The 26959-nt window shown below is 34.8% G+C and overlaps 1 protein-coding gene across 7 annotated transcripts in view; it reads left to right on the forward strand.

Annotated features, from left to right (window-relative positions):
• The window catches only part of PIK3C3 (phosphatidylinositol 3-kinase catalytic subunit type 3), a 52830-nt gene that overhangs the window by 12958 nt on the left and 12913 nt on the right, over positions 1 to 26959 (forward strand). For 5 of the 7 annotated variants that reach the window (XR_014939501.1, XM_015848239.3, XM_085529261.1 and 2 more), the window contains exons 7-24: positions 779 to 850; positions 1282 to 1371; positions 1972 to 2076; positions 2564 to 2656; positions 3249 to 3434; positions 4617 to 4771; positions 5506 to 5593; positions 6869 to 6936; positions 8820 to 8925; positions 9711 to 9827; positions 11507 to 11638; positions 13321 to 13449; positions 13799 to 13868; positions 14488 to 14552; positions 16090 to 16174; positions 17666 to 17740; positions 22924 to 23092; positions 26760 to 26850. Coding sequence is in view for 6 of the 7 variants with exons in the window: in XM_015848239.3 (XP_015703725.1) it covers positions 779 to 850; positions 1282 to 1371; positions 1972 to 2076; positions 2564 to 2656; positions 3249 to 3434; positions 4617 to 4771; positions 5506 to 5593; positions 6869 to 6936; positions 8820 to 8925; positions 9711 to 9827; positions 11507 to 11638; positions 13321 to 13449; positions 13799 to 13868; positions 14488 to 14552; positions 16090 to 16174; positions 17666 to 17740; positions 22924 to 23092; positions 26760 to 26850 (1896 nt within the window). In the remaining variant the exon portion in view is untranslated. The remainder of the gene's footprint in view (positions 1 to 778; positions 851 to 1281; positions 1372 to 1971; positions 2077 to 2563; positions 2657 to 3248; positions 3435 to 4616; positions 4772 to 5505; positions 5594 to 6868; positions 6937 to 8819; positions 8926 to 9710; positions 9828 to 11506; positions 11639 to 13320; positions 13450 to 13798; positions 13869 to 14487; positions 14553 to 16089; positions 16175 to 17665; positions 17741 to 22923; positions 23093 to 26759; positions 26851 to 26959) is intronic. The other 2 variants (XM_015848240.3, XM_085529260.1) reach the window with 1 other exon arrangement.

Consider the following 26959-nt stretch of genomic DNA (forward strand, 5'->3'; position numbering starts at 1 on the left):
AGGAAACAGTACATAAATTAGTGCCTGTCTTCTCAGTTTTTTCACACCTTCAATTACAGTGTATAGTATACATATCCAATATATTGAAACTAGGTTCTGTTGTCACCTGTCTGTGACCGATAGGCAAAGTGGAGATTACTTGTCAGAGTTTTGTTGATAAATTTGTTTTCAGCTGTTTATAAAGAACTGCACTGTTAAAGAATCTCAATTCTATCATCCTCTGCTTGACTCAACCTTCAATTACAGCGGAGTAAGGTAGTGGTGACTGTTCTCATGTTCTCTGTTAATTACAAATGGCATTTTTGATGGGAAGGTTAGCAGTCTGTTAGTAACAAGAGCATCACTTCTGATTCTCTGTTTAGGCAAAGTTCAGTGTGATTTTTCCAAATGCAAATAACAACAAGGTTCTTCTTTATTATGTGTAATCTTGTGGTGGTTTGAAGTGAAACCTTTGAATAAGTTGATTGCACAACAGCATGCGATTTAAAAACAAAAAAAACAAAAAAAACATTATTCTCAGTGAAAACCATTTTCATTGCTTGAAAGAAAATGGTAGTATAGAATAAGACAAATAGACCTTACATAATGGTAATTAGTACAACATCAACTCTTCTCCTGCAAGTCTATCAAAACTGCAGGGTGTAGTTGGATCATTTTTTCACTTAAATATAGTGTGCTATATGTTAATAGAAAAGTTAATAGAAAAGCACTATGCTAAAATGACATCACTTTAGTTTTAGAATTATAAATTTTAAATAAGCTTTTAAATGTCTTTCAGGATGGTGATGAGTCATCCCCAGTTTTAACAAGTTCTGAAATTGTTAAGATTCCAGATCCACAAATGTCTATGGTAAGCAGTATTCTGTGTAATATAGTCTGTAGCACAGTATTTTTGCTGAGAGGTTTTCACAGATGGAGATGGAAGCTTATCTATATCCCTATCTGCAGTAGTCCAGAGTCCCATGGGAAAGACGTAATTGACTAGTTGAAAAGTACTGTGGTGTGATTTGTAGTAAATTTTTATTACTTCTGCTAGATTTAATATATGGCAACTTATTTAATGCTTATGATGAATTTCTTACTTTCTATACTTAATGTACTCTTCTGAAATGGGGGAAAGCAGTTTGGGGGTACTCTTGGTAGAAGAGAGGGTGGGAATATTGTACAAGAAGGAGCTGAAGAAGACGCAAGAAGTTTTGAAGAAGGTAACTCTTGGTCAATTCATCTGTTAAAATGTTTTTTTTTTTTCCTACACTCTCTTGTATGTCGTTTTTCATGTAGACAGTGCCTAAGTACAGTTCTAGAAAAGATTTCCATTATTGTGGATGCCAATTCAGTGGGACTGGTATTGGCAGCTTTGGGAACCTTAATGTAAGTGGGCTTCTACTGGCAACACTGTTTGAGCACTGTGTAATCTAACACCGCAAGAGCAAGTCTGACAATGCTGAAAACTGCCTTGGCTGCTGAAATCTTGTTGACACTGTGGCTCTTATTGTGGCTCCTACTGTTGCTAACATGGTATTAACAGTGGGAAAAGTTTTTGAGAATGTTTTTGTTGCATACAAAGCTTCATGCTGCAAACATCCTACATATGTTTAGAAAGCAGCTAGCACGTTTGCGTGCTGTCTAAGTCACGGGTGTGTTGACTGGAACACTTGCATTTTGCAGCAATTCACCAAATGGCAAAATAGGGTTTGTATGTTGTATGAAGTACAATAAATGCGTAAAATAAATTCAAATCCCTACAGCCTTCCTCTCTTTTACGGGGTAAAAGAGCACATTGTTGAAGGAGTATCTGGTAAAACAGCAGTGATGATCACAAACAGTCCAGAAGATGCTGTGTTTTTAGATATGAATTTTAAATGTCATGCGTTATTCAACATAGTGGTGAGTTTTTGTTAGATGGCTTCAATACTGGTTTTTCACTAGAGTTTAAGTATTTATGTATATTGACTTATCCTCTGCATTTAGGAAAACTTAGTAGAAAGCAAACATCACAAGCTTGCTCGAAGCTTAAGAAGTGGACCTTCTGACCATGATCTGAAGCCTAATGCAGCAACTCGAGATCAGCTTAATGTAAGTCAATCGTGTGAAGACTAAATTCAAAGTTATTTTAGTATGTTCACTATTAATATGTATTGACAATTTAAATAAAATGTCACTTTGAGCAAAGTCATTAATCAAGAAAAATCAGTGTGTCTCACAGGTAATTAGGTGAGTCCAATTCAGGGGAAAAAAAAAAAGAAAAAAACAGAAATGCATTTACCTTTGTTATTTTATCTTTTTCGAAAAACATGTTACTTCTGTTTTGAGGATTTAATAATGCATGTTGTGCGCATACCTTGGTGTTGATGGTAGTCTTATCTGCTTATGTGTTGCCAGCTTCTTCAACCTTGTAACTCAGAAGTTTCACCATGACAACATGAGAACTATATTGTAAACATTTTTTGCTACCTATTTTTATGTCATCAGTGCTTTGTTTCATCACAGTATATTCCGTTAGCTTCATTGTTATGCATGCTCATGTTTTTTTAAACTGACTTTCTGACTATGTGTCTAATAGATCATTGTGAGTTATCCGCCAACAAAACAGCTAACATATGAGGAACAAGATCTAGTTTGGAAATTCAGATATTACCTTACTAACCAGGAGAAGGTAAGCTTAAGTATTTGGAAGGGTTATTAGTGCAAGAAACACTTCATCTAGCACTGATTTTAGTGTTGTTCAGTTGCAGATACAGAGTATCAGTGCCTCAGTAGCTAATTAACGTGATTTTAACTTTTTTTACGGAAACTTGATGTTAAAAATTAAAATCTCTGTAAATCATAGAATCTAGCTATTATTGCAGTAGTTTGTTATAAAGCCAGAATGACAGCTAAAAGTACTAGTGGTGATGAAGAAAAATAAATAGAAATTACTTGTCCATCCTGTTTTAGTCAAGAGTTAATATTACGTATTACCAGAATATATAGCAGCATACCAAAAAAATGAATTGCATTATGTAAGTAGCAATCCAGTGGTGGCTACTCTTAAGTATTGATGATGGTGGTAGAGCAGTAACCTTTGTCTTCACTTTTTACTTAGAGATAGCTACAGATTTTTAAAGATGCATTAAAAAATTCTGTGCTGTGTCACATGTCAGTTAGTCTTCTCAGATCTATGCTTATGTCAATATAGTTCAAATCTAGTTTTGCCTTAATGTGAAACATTAATTTCTTAAGTAGATTTGTTTGATCTTTCTTTCCAGGCCTTGACAAAATTCTTAAAATGTGTTAACTGGGACCTACCGCAAGAGGCAAAGCAAGCACTGGAGCTACTGGGCAAGTGGAAACCAATGGATGTGGAGGACTCCTTAGAACTTCTGTCATCTCACTTCACAAATCCAACAGTACGACGATATGCTGTTGCTAGACTTCAGCAGGCTGATGATGAGGTATTCATTGTTCTGTCATCTCAGAACTTGGAACACAGTGTTTTTAGCACGTGCTTCTTACCTTCAAAGGCATTTAAATAAATAATAGCAATGGACATGTTGTTGCTTGGCTTTTTTTGGAAGGAAGTCATATTGGTATATGGCATTCACCATATTGGTAATTGTATTACTGTGAACAGTCAGTGGTTTTTTTTGTTTGTTTGTTTTGTTTTGTTTTTTTGTCTGTTTAAAACGAGTGTTCTCCCCCCAAACTCATCATGTATTTTGAATGTTAACATTCATAGAAGTACGCCAAACTAAAATATTTCCAGCTGCCTTGTACATTAAAGCAGTACATCATCATATACTTCATGAAGAAAATGAGTAGGTGAACATCTACAGAAATAAGCTGATTCCAATTTTATACTGATTAGAATGTGATCAGCTGTGAACTGCATGTGTAGTCAACTTAATAGATGCTAATCAGTTTAGATTGTGATTATTTATTTTCAACAGTTAGAAAAAAAAAAGCCAACAAAACTGTGAATAGACTACTGTAGATCTTGAATTCTTGACAATTAGTTGGAATTAAAATAGGGACTGCAGTCCTCTCTAATCTTAAAAAGCACTCTTCAGTGGCCACGGTCCTACTGCCTTACCTTTGAAGGGCCCATTTCACAAAACTTTTGAATCCTGCTCAGAAATTTTAATAGTAGAGGAAACGAATTATAAAGAACTAGTGATTAAAATTCTTTCAGTAATACATCAGATGTACTTATTGCTAAGGATAAAATTAAAAACAAAACAAAAAAACTGTACAGAAGGGATGGGGAAAGATTGTTTCTTGGTACTGTGGTCCAATTTTTTGTATCATTCCTAGAAGCTGTAAACTGAAATTATTTTGTGAACACGAGAAGCAAATAGTGCAGCTTAACTAAAGTATACTTTAAAAGCATATTTTCTCTGAAAGAATTAATTGATTAACACTTTGAGTAACAAAGAAGTAATGATGTAATAACTCTTTTGGGAGTCTAACTCCATCCTAGACCATTTCTTTCATTGTAAATTATTTGCTGGTGAGGTGCTATTCCATTTCTTTATATTCTGACCAAGTTTTTCTATTATTACAAATTCTGAAATCTAGGCAGCTTTGACATATCCTATGAATTAATTTTCTTTTATTTTTTTCATTCCCTCCATGAGGATTTACTGATGTACCTGCTGCAGCTCGTCCAAGCATTGAAATACGAAAACTTTGATGACATAAAAAATGGACTGGAACCTAGCAAGAGGGATAGTCAAGGTTCAATGTCAGAAAGCATGACAACATCTGGAACTAATGGTACAGAAATAGACAGGTAAAAAGCTGTTAAGACTCAAACTAATTTGGTTAACAGAAGTCTCCTGAAGTTCCTGTGAGTATGTATAACAGATTTCCAAGTCTTAAGCTTCAGTGTCTTAATTACTTGTGCCACTAGTGTGTACTTTCCATATTCCAAGTATTCTCCTTTTCACTGATTCTACTGCTGATTCGCAGTGTAGATATACTGCGATGCATGCTGCAGTGACACTTAGACATTAATAGAGGTCTTTGATTACTTCCTTTTACTTACGTAAATTTACTGTATAATAATTTGACCTAACAAACACTGGATTTGTCTACTGTGTGTGATTGCATTCCATATTTGAGTGTTTGCAGGTGTTCTGTTTTAGAAACTTAGTCAAAAACATTTTTAAAAAGCATGAATGTAAAGAAATCTGCTAAATTCCCCTGTATGTCTGCATATTTTCTGTGGAAGCTGAAACAAAACCATAAAATGGATGTGACTAAATGTCCTGCACAGCCATAAGTTCTGTAACTTACTGGGCACAGATTCTTGATGTTTTCAGGAGCAGTAGTGATTAAAGCTGCCACTCTGTTCTGGAACAGTGTTGAGATTATTTATTTACTAGTTCTGTAAAAATACTTCCTTTACAATTTTCTGAGTTTATTGTTCTTTAGAGGTCAAATGCATTGTTATTTCCTTGCATGCTTCTTGTCCCCTATGAAAGAAATTCGAATCATGGCAATTACATGCTCTCCTTTTTACAGTTCCCAGATCATGACTCCTATTCCATCTGTCTCCTCACCACCTCTAACTTCAAAAACGAAGGAACCTGCAGACAATGAGAACCTTGATGTAAGACAAGTGATTTACATTGCAGTTGTGATGATTGAGGCTTTTTAGTGTGTTCTTTTGTGTGTGTGTTTTGGGATTTTTCTGTTGTAGTGTGCAGAATATTTAAATGCTGTAACAATATAAATGGAAATTTGAAAACAAAATCAAACAAACAAAGCAGTAGCTTATGTGAATTTCTAGTTACATTATTCAAAGGGGGGGAACTGAGCATTGAATTGGTCAGTATAGCAGATGACTATTAAATACAAGACAACTGCAAAGACAATACATGCTGATTAGATACTGACAATCGTGTGATTGTGTTTGAGCTGTATTAAAGATCCTTTTTAAATGGAAAACAGTTATCAAAATATTTTTAATATCTGCATATTTTTATATTATATATATATATTATATAATTTTATTTATAATAATATATATATATAATATATGTCTATACATATATTATATATATATATATATAATATAATTTATATTATATATATATTTATATATTTTAGATATATTTTTAATATCTGTTCTTCTTTTAGCCAAATTGGCATTTTTTTCTTGTTTATTAACCTAGGGACACTGAATTTATATCCACCAAGGACTTTGCTCTTCTGTTTAAAGTAGAAACTGATCAATAAAAGTCGTACTACAGGGAGGGAAAAATACAAAGTAAAGACAATTTGGAGAAGTTTAATTTTTATCTGATATATAGATGATTGGTGTCTGAACAAAAAGTCCATTCCTTTTTACAAATTTGTCTTTTTGGGTATTAGAACTGAGTAGCAAATAATCCTCAAATGAAGCATATGAACAAGGATATGGAGATTTCTTCTTATTATGCCTTGGATAAGTAGCTAAATGCTCTGTGGACTCTACAGATTCATTCATTAGAATGGAGATGTAGAACATCATAATAAGTGTTAGTTTTTCTGGATGCAAACTAGGTAGTGAATACACTATAGGCTTGAATGTCACACTTGGAAAATTGCATAGGAGGCAAGTGTGAAGTATTGTACGTAGAAAATTAATGCTGAAGATCTATAGTTGGTAAATGTGTTACTTTAGTAGGCATTTTTTACTTACAGCTTACTGCTGGGATTGTCCAAGAAAAAATTAAAGATAATAACTTAACTGTAGGGTGAGTTGGGTTCAACCTCTAGAAGGGAATGTATCTTTTAAATGTCTGTGCATTGTTTGCTGTTTTTCCTTAACTCCTTAACTAAATTTTACTGACGTGTTCAGATTTCTTGTTAAGTAATTTTGCTTTTCTTAAATCCCTCACAGCAAGACCTTTGCACTTTCTTGATATCACGAGCATGCAAAAATTCTACGTTGGCAAACTACTTATACTGGTACGTAGTAAACTATTTTTCAATGTATAATTTAAACCAAAGCTCTAATGCCCAGAAGATGCACAGGAAAACATGTTTTCAGCTTGAGAGCTCCCACTTCTGTCAGGATGTAGTAGTCTATTTAAAACAATATACATTTGAACAGAGTACTCAGTGAATGAGCGACATGTACATGAATGTGGTTGACTATGTACATAGTGTACACCTAAAATAATGGAAAAGTTTGACTCTTGAAAAGTTAACTCTTGAAAATTAAACCTCCATCGTCGTTCACTTGCTCTGAAGCTCTCCTATCACTGTACTTAAACTGTGCCTACAGTTAATCCTACCCAAGTGTTGTTTTAACATAGATTTGGGAAATTGTATAATTTGGTTTTTTTTTTGTTTTACCAAATGAAGGTGATAATAACATGTTTATTGCACCCGGTTTTCCTATTAAGTTTTAGTGTTCAGACTAAAGATCTTTGTCTTCGTGATCATACCACTGCAATCTAATTTTATCACTTTAGGAATGTAATGGTGTTAACCACTGTAAGAAACTGTTTTGGAAGTGGTTTCCAATGACTTTCAGAGAAAATGCATAGAATGCTTTACACATCCCTTAATATTTGTATGTCTTTGTAAATAAGACTAGTCGAGTTTAACACATACAATTTTTAAATACTTCTAGTAGAGTTCTCATGTCAGTGTGAACAAGAAAATTCAACATTTCTTTAAGCAGATAGAACTTAAGGAAAATAAACTGAATCTGCAATGAAATTCTTCTATCAGTGCAACTTTCTGTACAGCTGAGAAATGTGGATGCCTGTAACTGCTTTTGAACTGATGATATACATTTCTGACTCTGCTCCTTCTTTTCAGGAGGAAAGAAGTTTGATTTGTAGAAAAAGAGAGTTGTTTTTGACTTGAGCTGTTGACAGGCAAATTCCTTTCTTTTCTTTTTTAGTTAGAGCAGCAGTTTCCAGATCATCATTTAACATAGATGTCCAGGGTGTTTTGTAATTTATGTTATACCATATTAAAGGTGATCTGAAATCAGTGTAAAACTGAAGTGTGTAACAACGACAAAAACAACCCCATGTAGTGTGCATAGCATTCTTGAACTCTAGCTGAAGAGGACTCTGAGAATAGTGTTGCTCATTCACAGAAAGCCCCCTAACCATATGAAAAGGTAAATATAGAGGAAAAGAAACATGACAAATACATGTAGTCACTTCAAACTCTGCAGTGTTTGAAAAGAGACTTTCATCTCTACTTTTTTTTTTCTTTTTTTTTTTTTTCCAGATAAAACTTGAGATATTAAATAGAAAAAAAAATCTTTTTTTTTATGCTTTTTTATGCTATGCTTGCTTGTCAGTGCTACGAGTAGAAAGAAACACAGTCTTCCATATTAGTAATTACTACACTGAAGTAAAATACTGATAGTTACAATACAACCGTCTGAAATTATCCTATTTAATTTTGTTCCGACATAATAATTTCAGAAGTGAGAACTTGATTTGAAATGTAGAGTTTGCTACGTTGGGATCAATATACTTTCTGTTACTGTTGCTGGATTTTTTAATGTGTACTTGAGTTGGAAGTTTGCATGATGCCTGGGCTGTAGAGGTTGGCAGCACTTTACAGTGATTGTTTGGAGTGTTCTTATCATTTCTTAATTTTGCTGTTTAAGTGACAAGATGTTTGCTGTAGTGAAGAACCTCAAAAGTGTTGGTAGGCTGTCTTAATCCAGGTAGGCGTTTTTAATTATGAATTGGAGAGCACACCTGCAATCTCATTCAAGAATGAATTTGTTTTCAGATCCATACAGTACAGGGCTTTGGCTTCACTAAAATATGTTGTAGACTGATGCTTCTTTAACTTGAGTTCTCTTTATACTGCAGGTATGTAATTGTGGAATGCGAAGACCAAGACACTCAGCAGAGGGACCCAAAGACTCATGAAATGTACTTAAATGTTATGAGAAGATTCAGTCAAGCTTTGCTAAAGGTAATGCCTTTACATAGTGTTTTTTGTTAGTCATTCTGTAAAAAGACATGTGTCTAGAAAGAAGACACTTTGTCATGTCAATTATTGAAATGTAGAAAACTTCCACTTTTGCTTGAACTTTCAGTGTTTGTGGTAGACTAAAAGGGCTACCTAAATATTTCTTGCTTCCATTAGTAACATGCTGATTCTAAAATCTTCTGTCTTTTATGAGCAGTCACTATAGTCTTTCAAAATTTAAATTGAGTCAAGAAGCCTGTCCTTCAAAGTCAGAAAAAGGGTTATTCTGTTTGCCTTCAGCAGAGGGTTATGTAGGGGAAAAAACAAAACCAAAAGTTTTTATGAACTGCAGTCTCTCTCTCTCTATATATGCATATATATATGTATATAATTTTTTTTTAGCAGATATGTGGTCTTTCCTGATTTCAATGTCTTATGCTTTGTATTCTCATTTTAAAAATGCTTTTTGAATCTGACTCTTAGGCTTTAAAGAATGTTCTGTGTGCTTGCTCTTACTAACTTCAGTTGCATGAATATAAGTTTGTCATGCATGACTGCTCACAAGTAAAGTTATTGATACAACTTAAAATACACCTGTAGGTCAAATAATTAATTGCCAGTTGCAGTGATTTTGATTGTATTTTACAGAAAATATGTTCTGAATGGAAAGGAAATAGATCTTTATTCGCTTACTTCTTAAAGTCCAAAAGTGTAAGACCACAGGAATAATTTCTAGGTAAGATAATTATGGAACAAAAAACTAATTTTGTTTCTTTTAATTCGCTTAGGGTGATAAGTCTGTCAGGGTTATGCGTTCATTATTGGCAGCTCAACAGACATTTGTGGATCGGCTGGTTCATGTAATGAAAGCAGTGCAGCGTGAAAGCGGGAATCGTAAGAAAAAGGTAAATAAAGAGATTAGAAAACTTATCTCTGGGTAAGAATTAACAGCATGAATGTTAGCTTTTCATGAAAAATTCTTAGCACTGAGATGTAACAGTTTTCCAACTGTCTGTTAACACAATTTCAGCTAATTTTAGGCAAACCCAGAGGATTATTAGATGGGTCAAAGTTAGAAAGTGCTATGAAAAAGTGGGGGGAAAAAAGCCCCTTCAGAAAAGTCTCAGGGTACTATGGCAAAAGTAACAAAAGTATTGGAATAATAAGAGTTGATGATATGGGAGTCACAAGTCACAGAAGACATAAGAAGGGAGCAGATGTTGTGCAGGTTTTGTGATGATGTGAACTGTTGTGTGGTTGTTGTGAAATGTCAAATTACGCAATGACTGACTTTGCATGGCACCTCAGTAAGTCATCTTGTCTTACCCATTTCTCAAACATACCCCCTTTAATGGCTTGTTCAGGGCTATGTCTGTATAGCTTTTTGATCTTTTCAAGATTAGAGGGCTCTAAACAGTATTATCTGTTTTTCAGTCACCCTCACAGCGGGCAGCTGTTTCCTGACATTCAGATATATGCTCCCTATGCTTGTATATTTGTCTCTTCTCCCTCTTATTGTGGCAGGGGGCATCACTGAAGAGAGGAGCAGCCAAGATAGCTAGACTCATTTCATGTGTTCCTGTATGTGAATAATATCAATTCTGAGGCCTTCCCTTCTGGCTTAGCAGCCCTAATTCTCAAAGCTTTTTCTCTTAGAGGTGATCCACTCTGTTAATTTTTTTTTTTGTGGCCAAGCGCTATGACTCTCTCCAAGACTATCTTGTGATCTGGGTCCCAGAACTGGATGCAGCACTCCAAGTGTGGCCTCATCAATACTGAGAAAAGAGGAAGGATTATCTCCCTTGAGCTTTGGGTCAATGTGCCTAATACATCCCACAATACCATTAACATTCTTAGCTTCAAAGTGTCTACCAGGCCCTCAGTTTTTTTTGTGTGCAAGGGAATTTATGCCAGTGTAACAAAATCAAGAAATTCAACTAACAAGATTTACTTTGTTCTGGGAGCAAAAATCAAAAAGCTATTCCTTTGTAAGATGAGTGTATAACTGAAAGGGAACTGATAGCCTTGAGTTAAAGGATTTCTCTCATAAGTACCTTCTTAGATACTTCACCCTTTTTAGTTAAAAATACTGTGTGAGAGCTTGACAGGTATGGGGAGGGAGCAGGATCTCCAATGTGATTTCTGTACATTTATTTTCTTTTTCTCTGGTGTATACCATTATTCTTTAACATGAGTTTTCAGTGTAAATGTCCACTATCTTCTTTATCTGCAGGGTATGTTTGTGCAGGAAAATGAAACATTTATGCCTTGTATCACTTCTGTGAAATTTCTGGTTGTGCTATGTACATGTATACATACTATATAAGAAAGGTATAATCACTAAAAGAGTGAGGGTTTTTCACATAGGAATGTGTTGTCTGCTCATACGGTGCTTTGGTAGTGTTCTGTGAGATGTTCTTTTATCAAACTAAACCACAGGGCTTTGATTTTCAAAACATAAAGAATTTTAAAAGTCAGTGATTTATTAGTAGCTAGTATTTGTTAAAAGACTTCAGTTGTTTATGTGTACCTAGTAAGTGTGCTTTGAGTAAAACAAACAAGCATTTGATTCTTTTTCTTCTAGAATGAGAGGCTTCAGGCATTGTTAGCAGATAACGAGAAGATGAATTTAGCAGATATGGAACTTATTCCTCTTCCTCTGGAACCTCAGGTGAAAATTAAAGGAATAATCCCTGAAAAAGCCACACTTTTCAAGGTAAATGTCATCTAATCAGCTGAAATAGAAGCTATGACCAGCACACTTAGAAATATCAGTTGTAATGTTGAAATGGTCTGATCTAGTCAAGGCAAGGTATAACTGTAACACTTTCTTAGAGTGGTTGAATAATGATTTTTTTTTTTTTTCTGGAAGTATTCTCAGGCACCAAGTTCAAGCAGCTTCTTTAAAACTGATAATGTTTATTAAGTGACACTGTTCTCCTTTAGAAAAGGGTAAAATTTTATGTACAAAACTTCAATAGTGGTTAAATCAGCAAGTGGTTCGCTGGCCAGATTGCGGTACCTCCCTGTAAATTTAACTTCAAACCATATACTTAACCAGAATATGTTTTACTAGACAGGCTTCTAGCCAGCAGTTTGAGTGCTAATTTTAAAGATGAGAGAAAAGATCCAAAGCTGCAAAGCTGCTCTTGCAGCCAGTGTTGCCAGCCTATGTTGTAGGCTGTAGATTTATTTATACCAGTAAATTTCAAGGATTGTGGAATGCATTACTTTCTGTCAACTTAAAGAAACATCCTTCCATAATTATTTGCTAACTTTGATTCCCCATCAGCCTGTTGTTTTTTTTAATGTACCTATTCCTTTGAAGAGTCCTCATCTTCCACTACATGCTCTAGTAACTTGTTGTCAAATTAGAGATAGCTTTGATTGTCCTGATTCTGAATGGTTACTGATTTCCATTTAATCAGTAATCTTGTGCTTTGAGGAAAAAAATCAGACTCATAGGTGAATGACTAATTTTGGTGCTTTTGGACATCATATGGCAGATTTATGGAACTTTGCCTTAAGATTAAAAAAAAAGTTTCACATGTGGAAAATATAATATAACTGCTTAAATATTAAACAGTGTCCTGGATTTTTATTGTTTTTGCTTTGAGGAAAGTGACTTATTCAATTGCAGTAGGTGAAATTATTCATGTAGGAAATTGATCCCTTTCAATCCATTTTATTTGAAGAAACAGCAAACAATTAAATTGATTTTCACTAACGACAATGTAAAATGGCATTTTTGCTTTTACTAAATAGATTAAGGAAGCAGTTAATTTTTAAAGATGACTTGCCTTTAGCATTTCTTTGATGTTTATCTTATAATTGTCTCTTTTTGATCCGGTCAGTTAAAATTTGTTTTGTTGTGACCTTTTTGTTCAGTGCTTTCATGCTGATTGGAATTAAATGCATGCAAACAATTTGAATCCTTCTGTCCTTTCATCTTCAGTGGCATGGGTTGGGGGGTGGCATTCAGGGAAGGAGTGTATCTTTTATATTTTGTTTATTTTTCTTGTTTAGCAATGAAGATCTGGAGGGGATTTAATTTATTTATTTATTTATTTCAAGCATACTGAGATGAGAGTTCTGGTAACTGAGACTGACGTGGTCTAATTGATTCCTAAACAGTAGTTAACTACTTTAAGAAGATTTTGAATTTGCTTATTTTATGCCAGGTTTGTGGAACATTGAGTAACTTCTGGTCCTTGCTGCCATACTACTAATAACCAAGGAGAATTTTATGTAAATCAGTTTTGTACCTTATGCCTTATTCTTGCCTATTTCACTTACTTATAGTGGTGTAAACAAGGATTTACATTTTAGAAATGTGCTGTACTAAGATGTTAATGTGAATGCTGCTTTGAGCCAGCTCAGTAGATTTTTCTGTTCCAGAGTGCCTTAATGCCTGCTCAGTTATTCTTCAAGACAGAAGATGGAGGCAAATATCCTGTAATTTTTAAGCATGGAGATGATCTACGTCAAGATCAACTTATTCTTCAGATTATTTCACTTATGGATAAGGTGAGGGTTACCGTCCTGTGTTGCATTTCTGAGTTCTTGATTGTTCTCAACAGCAAGACTAGTAAAAACTGTTAGTCCAGCTAATATGGATATTGATGTAGGTAATGTTTCAGGGTTTTAATGACCTCAGATTCCTTTTTTTTTTTTTTTTTTAATATATATAGATCTTTTGAGATTCTATTAGTATTAAAAATTTTAAATTCTCTAACCAGCCTTTATTCATTACTGATTTCAGTGAAGAACTTCAGAAATCAATGATTTTTGAAAATCATTGAAAATAAATATTATTTTTGAAACACAGCTGATTTTTGTTGTTCTTACTTTAATATTTCTTTCTACTCCTTCCCAGCTGCTAAGGAAAGAAAACCTGGATTTGAAGCTGACCCCATATAAAGTGCTGGCAACTAGTACAAAACATGGTATGAGTTTTCTTTGTTTGCTTAAAATACAGTATTGTGAAGAGTTTTTCTTTCCCTCCCACATTGACTGTTGGTGACATAGATATCTTACTTAGTGTATAGCATTCTGTAAAAAAGAGCTCAAGTGTGTCAGATAATGTTTATAAATTACTGAAGTAACTAAATTAAGTGATGACAGTATTCCATAATTTGTGATATGTGAAACGTTAGACTATTTCCAGATACCATTTTCATGCTAGCTTACTGCATGATCTTGGACAAATCAAGTGAATACTCCCACTGATCTTTGCAAGAACAGGAGGGGTGAAAAAAAAACAACAAAACTAAATCAGACTTGGCTGTGCTTTCAGATCCATTGTGGATAAGCACTGATGGTGTTATTAAGTTCTCTTCAAAGTTTGAAACAGGCTTTTTCCATCCTGACTTGGAGTTAGGATAAGTGGTTATATTATTGAGGCCTGAAAATTGGGGGAGGGGAGTAAGTGTTCTGTTTTTGTTTTGCTCTGCCAGTGAAAAGCAGTTGAATTAATGTGTTAGTGATGCTTTTCAACCAAAATGCTTTAGAAAGTGTCTTCAGATGTCTATGCACTCAAATTTTTTGATGTTTGTTTTTTCACAGGCTTCATGCAGTTTATTCAGTCAGTGCCAGTTGCAGAAGTTCTTGCTACTGAGGAAAGTATACAGGTATGTGATGTAGTACTTCTTAAGTCTTCTACTTGCTCATCAGGCAGTGTAAATTGCAGCCTTAGATCTTATGCATCAGTCTTCACAGTCTCTCCACTGATTTTTGTCTGCCATTTAGAAGACCGATGCAGACTTCAAATGCACCAGACTTTTTTTTTTTTTTTTTTTGCTTTAGAAAAACACACTTTAATCACCACTAGTGTCTCATGACCTAAGAGTAACACCATATATATAATTAAACTCTATCTTAGCTGTGATACTGAAGTTGTAGGTTTCCTGTATTTATGTATTCTTCTATTCTGAGATATTTCTGTTGTTTACTCAGTGGTTTTGATGCCTTGTTAAAGCATGTAGTAATGTTTTTTAGATTGAACAATGAAGCATTTTGTCCATTTAATTTTTGACATCTATTTCCATTCATGGTGGATGTATAGATACTGCACGATATGCTTTGGAGCAAATTTTCTGTAACATTCATCAGATTAAGTGGAGACATGTAATTGAATAGTGTCAGACAAAAAATCAGTGCAGTTCCAAGCATAGCATAAGCTGTAAAGGACCTCTAAGATCGTCTAGCCCAATTGTGAACTTCTTGCCACTATACCCATTAACCATGTCCCAGGTGCCACATCTCCATGTTTCTTTAACACCTCCAGGGATAATGACTCCATGACCTCCTTAAGCAGCCTGTGCCAGTGCCTGACCACTCTTCTGAGAATTTTTTTTCCTATAATCTGTTTTTTTCCCTATAATCTTCTGTGGCACAGTTTAAGGCTGTTCCCTCTCATTCTGTCACCAGTTACCTGAGAGTAGTGGCTGACCCCCATGTTGCTACAACTTGCTGTCAGGTAGTTATAAAGAAGGGTAAGGTCTCCTCTAAGACTCCTCTTCTTCAGACTAAACAATCCCAGTTATCTCAGCTGTTCATTGTAAAATTTGTGTTCCAGACCCCAAGCCAGCTTTGCTGTTGAAAACAGAGTTTTCAAGGTGCAGCCTCAGCAGAGTTGAGAACAGTGGTTGATTACCTCCCTCCTGCAGAGAACACTTTCTTTACAAGTGAAAATGCCATTGGCCTCCTTGGCCACCTGGGCACACTGCTGGCTCCTGTTCAGCTGGTTGTTAACTAGCTGTCTCAGACTGTTTTTTCACAGAATTTGGTTCAGTATGATTTTTTTTTTTCTGATCTGTCACAAACCTATCCCTGTGGAAATACGTTTGGATTCATGGTTATTAAGAAGTATATCCTTATTGTGCTATTTATTTTGTGAGACTATTTTAAAGATCTGCATTTCAGTTTAAACTTCAGATCTATTTCTGTTGAGGGTACAATTATGATTATTAAGATAAAAAGCAAAGATAGCAATATTGAATTAAATTGTATCTTGCTAGTTTTGATGAGAAGTGGGAGGTGGCTGTTAGCTTAAGATGTCAACTACTGGCTACTTGTGGTCTTGTTTTGTATCTTGAATTATTAATTATAAAGATCATGTTATGGGTCCTACAGCATAGCTAAGTGTGTTTATGACTTCCCTTCTAGAACTTCTTTAGGAAGCATGCACCCAGTGAGACTGGACCTCATGGGATAAGTGCAGAGGTGATGGACACATATGTTAAGAGTTGTGGTAAGTGACAGTACTACAACTGGCAGTTTTCTGTCTAAAATATAATGGTTGGGGTTGATGAGTTACTGAGGCACTTCAATTTAGATGTCAGCAGCTGGACGACTATACATCTGCTTGCTTCCAGAGCCTCTGTTGTAGCAAGGGTAGACCTTGTTTATATAGCCAATGAGATCTGAAGTCTATTCAGCAGACCAGTCATTAAGTGCTTTGCTATTAAAGTTAGCTTCCATTTTTAATTGAAAGATTCTAATGGACAAAAAGCTAGTCATTGATTTGTCAGGAATACAGCAATGTTCAGGGTTCCTGCAGCTTTCAGGGTAGAATTAGAAGCCAGGAGTTTTTCTATTAATTAGCATCAGTGCATAGATTTTTGAGATAATGTAAGAGAATTTGGATTTTCTTTTCACCTAGTGCCTTTTTTGTGGTTGGGGAGGGGGGTACACAAGAGAAGTATTGCAAAATATTTCCTCTTGTTTCCTGTTATGATCAAGGAGTCCACAAAGCCCTCAAAAGGGAATGCCGTTGACTAATGAAAAAAAGCAGTTTTGAGTTAGACATGCAATATATGTTTCACTCCTCTGCCATCTCTCCTTCTCCTTGAAGGGATTAGAAATTAAAAATGCCTTTCTTTCTAGCAGTAATCTTACCTTTGGTCCCCCTATTTCATCAGTTAGATTTTTCATAGTTCAGGGAGCTGTAAAACATCTGTACAGTAATTAATCATGTGTATTTGTGGTAGAAGGTTCTAATTTCTGAGTAAAGCAAGTGATTTTTTTTTTTCTTTGAGTGACGCTGCTTAATTTCTTATTCCATTTGCATAAAAAGAAAACGTGGTAGTGTATTTTTTGTTCAGTAAATGGATGTGTAAAAGAAGTGTGAAAGCATGTTTGCTGTCCATTAAATAAGACAGAGTTTTCCTACAAAAAATGTCATCCAATTGTTACTCCACAGTGTTGTCTTTTTTATTTTTCCTGAAGCAGTCATTAGAACTTCTTAAAATGGTTCTGGTTAGTTGGTGGAAGAAATGAGTTTGAATTCAATTATAATTTATTTATCACATTCTATCTTTCTGCCTAGCTTGTAAATACTACTGACATATGCAATCCTATTCATTTCAATATCTAATGCTTGTTTACAGTTTGATAAATATCTTTAAAAGGTTGAAGTGTGGGCATTTATTTTGCCCAGAGTGCTTTGAAGTATCTTTATCCAAGTATTGAAAGAAATAGTTTTTATATATATATATTATGCCTGTAATTGGGTAACAAAAGTTTAATTTGGGCTTCAGAGTAAGCCTGAATTTTAGTTTATTACTATGTGTTATTCATATTATTGATAATCTTGATTATTCTTCCATGTCTTCTAATCCTCTGTGGCGTACTGGTTGTGAGTAAAAATTAAGAATGCATTACATGCTGTTGTTATTTGTTTAGAACTTGTTGCTCTCCAGAACAGGTGCTTGTATTGATACTTACAATTTATTTGTTGCAGCTGGTTATTGTGTAATTACTTATATCCTTGGAGTTGGAGACAGACATCTGGATAATCTTTTACTAACAAAAACAGGTAAATTCCTTTTAGTCGTATATTTTTATGACATTTGTTTAATTTCAGGTATGTGGGTAACGTTCAAATGTATTGGCTCAAATTTCCTTGTGGACTGAACCCTCTGAGTGTTGGAGGTCAAAATATATTCTTGTACTTTCAGTAGTCTCATCTAAGGTAGCATTTGATTCATTAAGTCTTAAGTTTAAATTTAAAGTGCTAGTAGTATAGAACCATCAAAGAGTTTTGTTTGCAGGGGACATAAACGATCATCTAGTTCTAACCCCCTAATGAAAATTATGTGACAGATGAATAGTAAGGAAACAAGTAGATTAAGCAGGTTCTAATCAAATTAGGCAAGAAGTAACTTTTAGCTGGTATGTGGTATTATTGTTTGTGTAACCACAACTTCTATGTCTGAAGTCTGAATTCTTCTAAACACAAAAATGTTTGCAAACACTGGATTTCTGTACAGATTTCACTTGGTTTATTTTACCGTCTTGCATTCTACTTTGGCATTTTTTATACTCATGGAAGCTTGACTTCAGAGTTGTTTTTGTTTAAGAACACAAGTTCTTTCTTAAGTGACACCTTTTTGAAAGTATTGTGGCCATAGGATAGGGTAAAACTTGTCTGCCTTTCCCTAAGGAACTAACCTAACCTGTTGCTGTTATCTTAAACTTGTACAAAAATCATACTTCATTTAAAAAAAACCAAAAACTTATTCAAAGCTGAAAAAAGGAATGCTGGAGTAGGTAGCTGTTCTAACTTGGAGTATCAAAATTGATCTTTATCAAACAATTGTCATTACATTGTTAAATTGCATGTTAGGATATCTGAAAAATAGGAATTGAAAGCTATTTCAACATTTACTAATTTCATGCCAGATGCATTGTAGTATTTTATGTACACAGTTGCTAATACAGTAGATGTTAAGGCAAGTGTTATGAGTAGTCATGTGTAATTAGACATAATCTTCATAATTTCCCTGAGATACCCCTGATAATTCTCTCTGATTTGACTTGCTTATAAAAGAAATGGTTCTGTGAACTTTTCAGATGTTTTTCTAAGAAACTGGAAACATAATGCAACCCTGAACTGGGAATGCCACGTGAAACCTGGCAGAGCAGTGTTCACTTCAAAGTGTTTTCTTGCCTATGAACTTTTTATTTATTTGTGTTTGTTTGTTTTGTTTTCTTTTTTATTTATTTATTTTTAGAAAACCAAGCCTCTGAAAAGTAAAAGTCCAAGTATTCCATCAGACTAACTGATGGTTAGGATCAATCCAGAGCCTTGCTGAAGCTGCGTTTTTATTTTTCCCAGCTATTCATAGAAGGGATTAAAGCCTTAATGTCCTACCTCTTACAAATTCATGGTTGAGGGAGCAATAGTCATTCAGTGAGATATATCACAGAATCATAGAATGGGTTAGTTTGGAAGGGACTTTAAAAAATCTGATAGTTCCAGTCCCCTGTCACTAGACTAGGTTGCTTAAAGCCCCATCCAACCTGGCCTTTCAGGTGGAATTCTAGATAGGTTGATGAACACGGCAAACTATCTCCTGGAATTTCTGTTTCAATGCTTAGTAAGCATGCTTACTTTTGAAACATAGCTTCTGTTGGTGTTTTGATACCTTAAATATATTCATTTACTAATGAAGAAGACTTAGATGTTGTTTATAGTAAAGTAAAACATCTTTTGAATGAGAAAAGTATAAATATCTTATTTGTGGAAAAGAGACATATCCACATGAATGGCTTTATAGTATGCCTGAGGCATATGTTACAGTGACTCAGAGTACTTCATATGAAAGTGCTGGAAATTAATTCTGGTAGAATATCTTGAAGTAAGCTTGTGGGAAAACAACTAAAGCAAATATATTTTCCCTTATTTGATTACGATTGTGCAAATGAGCATTTAAAAATCTGTCAAGAAGTCCCAATCATTTATATGAATATGGATAGAAAATACTTTTTATTACAGTTACTGTTTGCATAGTCAGACTGATAATAATTTAGTTTTTTTAGAGGAAAAGCTGCGTTAGGAAGAAACTTACTCTAGCTCACTTTGTCATGATGGAAGAATTTTAACAGAACAGCAGAGGGCAGTGCACATCCACAGTAAATTCAGAGCTTGCAGTTTTCATTTGCTACCTTTGTTCTCGCACGAACCAAGACATTGTAAGTTGGGAAAGCTAACTTCTCAGCTTGAGGAATGTAAGCTAAAAACACCTTTATTAAATGGTATGGTCATATGTACATACCTACTTGTCTGTATTTAAACAGTTGAATTTTTTGAGTATCTCTGAACTATAAATCCATGTCTTTTATTTCTAGCACTACAGAAATGTGTCTCAGGGGATCAGATCTGTTTCACCTCTTATTTTAAGTAACTTCCCTTTCTGTTTTTTGTTTGTTTTTATTTTTGAAATGCTTAATAGCATAGGTTTGGTAACAGTCATTCAGGAGCTGTAATAAATCAATTTACAGATAATTGTATAGAAACACCTTGCTATGTAGTATGAAATATTAATCATAGTGAAGGTGTCTGCGCCCTGGCAGAGTTTGCTGAGAAGTTTCCATCCTTGTGGATATATTGAAATGCTTTTTAGATGTGGTCCTGGAGAAACTGATCTAGGTGGCACTACTTGAGCAGTGAAATTGAATGAGACGTGCTTTAGAAGATCCGTTGCAATTTGATCTATTCTGTGGCATAAAATTTGAAGAGCAATTCTTGAAATCAAGTTGGCTTTTGTTTTGTTTTTGTTTTCTTTTTAACCAATCGAGATATGTAACTCCAGAGACTCTCAAGTGATGACAACGCAAATTTTTTTAAGGTATTTCAGGACTGAAAAACCTTACTCAGTAGTTATTAAAATATCATGAAATCTTAGAATGACTTGGTTTGGAAAGGACCTCAGATATAGATGTAGTTCCAACGTCCTACAGCAGACAGGGCTACCAACCGCTAAATTTGGCATTTGATCAGGTTGCCCAGGGCCCCATGTGACCTGGCCTCCAGGGATGGATCATCCATAGATTCCCTGAGTAGCCTGTTCCAACACCTCTCCACCCTTTCGATGAAAAATGCCAAACATCTGACCTAAATCTCCCCTTTTTTACTTTTAAACAATTCTGTCTTGTCCTATCACATCTATCTGTGTAAAAAATACAATTTTCCTCCTTTTGATAAGCTCACTTATAAAGGTCTCCCTTCTTCTGGTGCAGCCCTGTATACTGTTGGCCCTCTCAGCTCCACCTATGTGCTGCTGGCTCGTCATTTATCAGGACCTTTACTGCCTTTTCCACAGCTTTTTCAAGTACTAAATATATTGGATGTATTCAGATTAAAACTTTTGGTATATATTCTTAGTCATAGCCTAAAAATTTGCTGGATATTGAAACATAACTAGAGAAACTATGACAATAATAAAATATGGCCTCAACTTATACTTTATTTTTATTTATATACCTCGTGTTTAGGACTGAGGTATAAGTTGATGATCTTCTGAAGTTCCTTCCAACCCCTACAATTCTGTTTGTGATTCTCTGTATGAACTGATGTATGCTCACAAACATTCATGTTAATGTTTTTGAGTGGTTCAGATACACCTTAGTTACTAATTTGTTATTAATTAGTGTCTCTTATTCCTTATCTCCAGAGCAAACTAAGAAGAGATTTAATTACTTCTGGAAGAGTTATTCTTTTATTCAGCTGTTGTCCCTTGACTCTTCAGCTCTTCATTATGACAGATTTGGACAAGTGAAGTGAAAACAGATCCTCCCCCAGACTCTTTAATGAAACAGTTTTTATAATGCAGTGGAGATGTGTCTGTATATATCAATGTCTACTTCAGAAAACTTCTAATATTTGTTTTTGTGAACTAACTTCTGTAACAGTGTGGAAACACTATTCATGGAAGTTTTTAGCAAAATTAGATATGCCAAAAAAAAGTTTGTTAATTAAGAATCCTCATGATCTCTCTTAGAAAACTGACCATGATGGACTTTGTTTCTTGAGTTGAAGAGTGCTTATGACAGAACTCGAGCAGTTTTCTCTCATGATGGAGTCCGTTATTCAGTGATGTGGACAGACAGATGTCTTTCTTGTAATGGTGGGCTCAAAACTGAACACAGAGCTCAAGATGCAGCCTCAACAGAGCTGCTTTCAGAGAGATGAAAACATCTCCCCGCTCCTGCTAACAGCACTATTCCTCATACAAACTAGGATGCCATTGGCCTTCTTGAGCACACTTCTGGCTTATGTTTAGCCAGGCATGAACCAGCACCTCCAGCCAGGTCCATTTCTTCCAGACAGTCTTCCACCCACTCCATCCTAAGTTTTTAGTATTTCCTGGGGTTGTTGTGGCCAAAGTGAAGGACCTAGCACGCAGTCTTGTACTTTACCCATTTGGCCTCAGCCCAGCAATCCTGTATGTCCAGATTGCTCTGTAGGGTCTTCCTATTCCCTTGCCCTTCAGCCTTTTACTAACATTGCTAACACCTGTTTGTTGCTAAGTACACATAAGCTAAGTAGGTACAAAAGTTGCCTCCTGGATTTGGAATGAGATGTATCTAATTTTTTTTGTCAAGATAGTGCTGTAGTAATGTTGTAGGCATAGTTGATCTGAGAAGGGTAGAGCTCAAATGCAGTAACTTGTATTTTACTATTAGGAAAATGCAGGAGAAACTTCAGCATATTCAAAACAAGTTTGATATGGTAGTCATGTTAACTAAAGTATGAAAAATGCTAAAAAAAATAAAAATATTAATAATCTTAACCTCATTCAAAGAAGGGATTTTAGGACCATAATTCTTATTTCCCTGTGGTAAAATTAACATATGACTGAGGTAACATATCGTACGCCAGAGCAGCCAAATGGAATACTAAAAACAATTTAGTATGTATATTAATATTTTTATTTGATAACAAGTTCTTAAGAAGCAAAGTGTTTTTTTGTTTGTTTGTTTTTAACTGTTATGAATGAATTAGATGTTAGCTTTAAGTCTGTTAGCTTCAACTTGTTAGCTGAAGGTACAATCCATATAAACCTTTGAGAAAGCAGTGAATTGTGTTTAGTAAAAACACTTTATCTTCTAGAAATCGTACCTGGGATTTATTTGTTTTTTATTACTGTTTGTTATCAATATTTGATATGATAAGAATTGCTGAAGTAAGCAATTACTTCACCTTTTGTCTTATAGGGAAACTATTCCATATTGACTTTGGGTATATTTTGGGCCGGGACCCTAAACCTTTACCTCCCCCGATGAAGCTGAATAAGGAGATGGTGGAAGGCATGGGAGGCACACAGAGTGAACAGTACCAGGAGTTCCGTAAGCAATGCTACACAGCCTTTCTCCATCTCCGCAGGTATCAATATTATGTCAATGCTAAGTTATGTGAGCTAACATAAAGCAGAAGAGGAAGCAAGTAGGGGAAGATGTTTATGTTGAAAAATCAAAACCTGTCTACATTCCTAATTCAAACAGGAATTAATATGAAATATAGGAATGAAATAGCTCGTATAATGGGGACCTTGAATGTGGTTGTCTTAAGATCCACTGTTTTGCTTGTGTAGTAATCTCAACAGCTGTATCATAAATTCTGTGGGGTATGAAGTTGTATCTTGTATTTTGGATGTTGTTTTGCCCTTAGGCAGTCTTTTTCTGTAATTACTCCTTATCAAGTAACTACCCACTTAAATCGTTTGCTGCTTTGCTTCTTTTCCCTGCTTCAGTTTAGATCAGTGTGATGAGAATCAAATTCTTTCCCCTGAGAATGTCATACATATACTTATCTGGATGAAGGTCCTGCAGGACAACTATAAGCTGCTGTGCACAGTAGTCAAGTCAGTTAGTAGCTTCTGTAGATACCTGCAACAAGTTTAATCTTTTTAGTTTTTTTACTTACAAGCAAGCAAATCACTCTTTTAGATTTGTTTCAGCAGAACGCAGGTGAGCACACTTGTGGTCAAAGATTGACTCAGTGGTTAAAGTACATCTTCCGTCAATATCCGGATTACATAGTATGAACCTCCAAATATGTGGGAAAAAATAACTTGTATGAAAAGAATGTAAAAGTGCATGAAATCCCCCCCCAAAAAAAAAAAAAAAGATGCAGGTAGTTTTCCTGCTAATAGTGAAATGAAGTAAAAATAAGGATTTTTTTTGTACCCTATTAATAGGTTAAAAGTAGCGCAGCAGAAAGAAAAATAATGATGCAATATTGGCAAATGATACATATAAGTTAAGAGAGCAGTCAGAAAAGCTGACATGTATTCCAGGTTCTAAATGCTACTCAAAATTTTTTGATAATACTGTATTTGTTATTTTTCTGACAATTCAGAGTTGTTTTTGATGATTAAACCTAACTGTTTAAGTAGAAGGGTCTGTTATATTGGTGAAGGATTATTCATTGCATTAACTAGTTTTTGTAGCTATTTGCTACAGAGATCATAGTTAAGCATGAAATATAACGGTGATTTTTTAATAAAACTAAACTGCAAATTAGTATGTTTTCATTTTAATTTTGTAATTGTAGTTGTAATTATTCTCTCCAATGTTTGTTCAAGATAATAGGAAAGTATTTTTAAATTGTTCTATATATAAATTTTCAAGGCTTTTAACATAGAAGGATAACATTGGTATTAGAATACGTATGATATTCAACAGCTAGAATTAAAAATGATCATAATCACTTGCTTAATGGGTTAGGAAAATAATTGGTAGAGAGGAATGGCTTACCTCTTAACTGTTCTATATGCTGATGCCAACCTATTCAGATATGCCTTCTGGCGAAGTATGGTGAAATCATAACCTCTTTGCTAAGTCAAATTTCACATACTTGTGTTTGTCATCTTTTTCAGTTTGTATTATTCTTAATTTCCCTGGGTTATAGACAATCCTCTGCATTATTCAAGTTCTGCATCTCAGTCTTCTAGTGTTTCTAATAGGATGTGTTTCAAAAATAGTTTGAAACTTGTAAGTGGGAAATCTTGCTCTTTGTTTTAGAAAGGAAGTAGTTTGTTACATGATCATTGTTGAGGGCTTTTGTGGTTCTTTTGTTTGTGTTTTTATTTATTTATTTTCCCCCAGGAGTTGCATCTTTCTACTTTATTGAATGCTGATCAGTTCTGTGTGTTTGTCAGCAATACTCTAATGAAGTAGCAGCCTCTCTATGCTAACTCTGCTGCAGGGCAGACTATGGCTGGAGAATTTTCATTCTCAATTGATGTGTAGCAGCATGTTACACTCACTGTACATGTTGAGCTTACGAAAAAATATTCAAGTCCTGTTGTGTCAGCTTTTCCCTTCCCCAGTGAATTCCTAGTCTTCAGCAGGATCCAGTAGGAAGGAATTTAACATCAGCATCTGGTTTTTGTTTTTTTGGGTTTTTTGGTTGGGGGGAGGGGGGGTGAGATTCTAGTTTCTGTTACTCCACACCAGGTTTGATGTTCAGTTTGAATAAGTGGTTATGGGTAGAAAAAAAAGAGTAGTTAGTAACTGTGGGCCAAATCTATAACTTGTTATAGATTTGATATTTGTTCAGTCTCAACAATAAAATCCTTCTGAGGAGACCAGTATGTTCTTCCCAGACTATTCATGGTGGTATCGTGGACAGAAGAGGGGTAGTAACATAACACAGAAACTGTAGGTAACAGATGTAAAGGTGTGTAGGAAGGACTGACTCTGAAAAGGCTGTAGCTGGGCAATGTAACCACTATAGCCTTCTAGAAGAAGGGGGTTGACTATTAAGAAGGGGGGTTGATTGTTAGGAAGGAATATGAAACAAGTGGAGTCAAATCAGTATTTATTAAGATTTCACTATAAAGAACAACTGTAGGAAGAAATGTGCCATAGTATGTTATAGCTTATAGGGACACAGTAATGAATATAGATATGCATGTCTGGAAGAGACAGAATGAGTTTTAGAGGGTCCCAGACAGGACTGCATGAAAGATTATCCTGTTTTAAAATTTAAGAATTTATGAGTCAATTTAAGTAAGGAGAACTTTGTTTTTGGACCACAAATAACTGTGCTTTCTGTCCCATCTTTCCAATAGAACTTGGCTGCAAGATTTATTCACCCAGTGTTGTGGGGTTTTTTTGTTTTTTTTTGGGGGGGGGGAGGGGGAAGATGGAAAGCTGAGTAAGTTTTATTTCTTTTTATTTTAATCTGTACTAAAAGTAATTTGAAACTTCTTAGAAGAATTCTCTCCAAACAGTTCAAAATAATTGCTTGTGTGCTAAAGAGTTAAACCATATATTGGAATGGCCTAGGAAATACTAGTTCCTGTTAATTATTAAGTGTGAAAGATTTTGTGGGTTAGAATTCTGTGTTCCATACAGTTGCCAGCTTTTTTATATTCTGAAATTTTCTAATAGGTTTTGCTGCTATGAATTCATTTTCTATCATCTTAAAACCTCCTAGTGCTTTTAGGAAAGTAAAATTACAGGTTTTGAAGATCGTTGCATACATTTTTTTCTATAAGGAAACTATTATCTCTTTAGAGAGTGTAAAGGAAGTTTCAGTTCATGTTGTACGGCTTCAAAATTATCCTTTCAGAAAGCAAACTACAGTTAATTTCCTGTGAGGGCAAAATGATGTTCCTTAGAAGATTTGGAGCCTTGTTAAAGTTGAAAACTGCTGTCTTTTCTCTTCAAATGGTTCTAAATGATAGCTGCTCTATCAAAGTTATTTCAGCTTAACTAGGCAACTACAGACGTGGTTAAACCACTTACCTTCAACCTGTTATGGCTAGACCCCCTGCGGCAAAATGAAAAACTACTCCTTCTTATTGCGAAGACTTCATCTGTTGGTTAATTTATATAATACTACTACATCCTTGTTTATATGGAAAACCTTTGAATTGATATTCTAGCATATGTTTATTCAAATGTGTGAGAATAACATATTATGTATGAATTCTCTGAAACATTACCAACTCATACTAGGATGATTTAATTCTTTCTATATTAAATTGTTTTCTTTTGTTCAGTCTGCAAAGTGCATTTACCTGATTTGCTCTTCTACTCAGGTACTCCAACTTGATCTTGAACTTATTTTCCCTTATGGTGGATGCCAACATTCCAGATATTGCTCTTGAGCCTGACAAGACTGTAAAAAAGGTAACTGGAAAGCTTTCCTTGTCCTTCAGTGACTAGACTCATAACATCATTAAATGTTTGATCACTTACAGTGACTTGCATATAACCAGTGAACTGAGACTACATCATC

The sequence above is a fragment of the Coturnix japonica genome, chromosome Z (assembly GCF_054131305.1).
Source record: "Coturnix japonica strain WE chromosome Z, WE-NBRP24, whole genome shotgun sequence".
In the NCBI taxonomy this organism is placed as follows: Eukaryota; Metazoa; Chordata; class Aves; order Galliformes; family Phasianidae; genus Coturnix; species Coturnix japonica.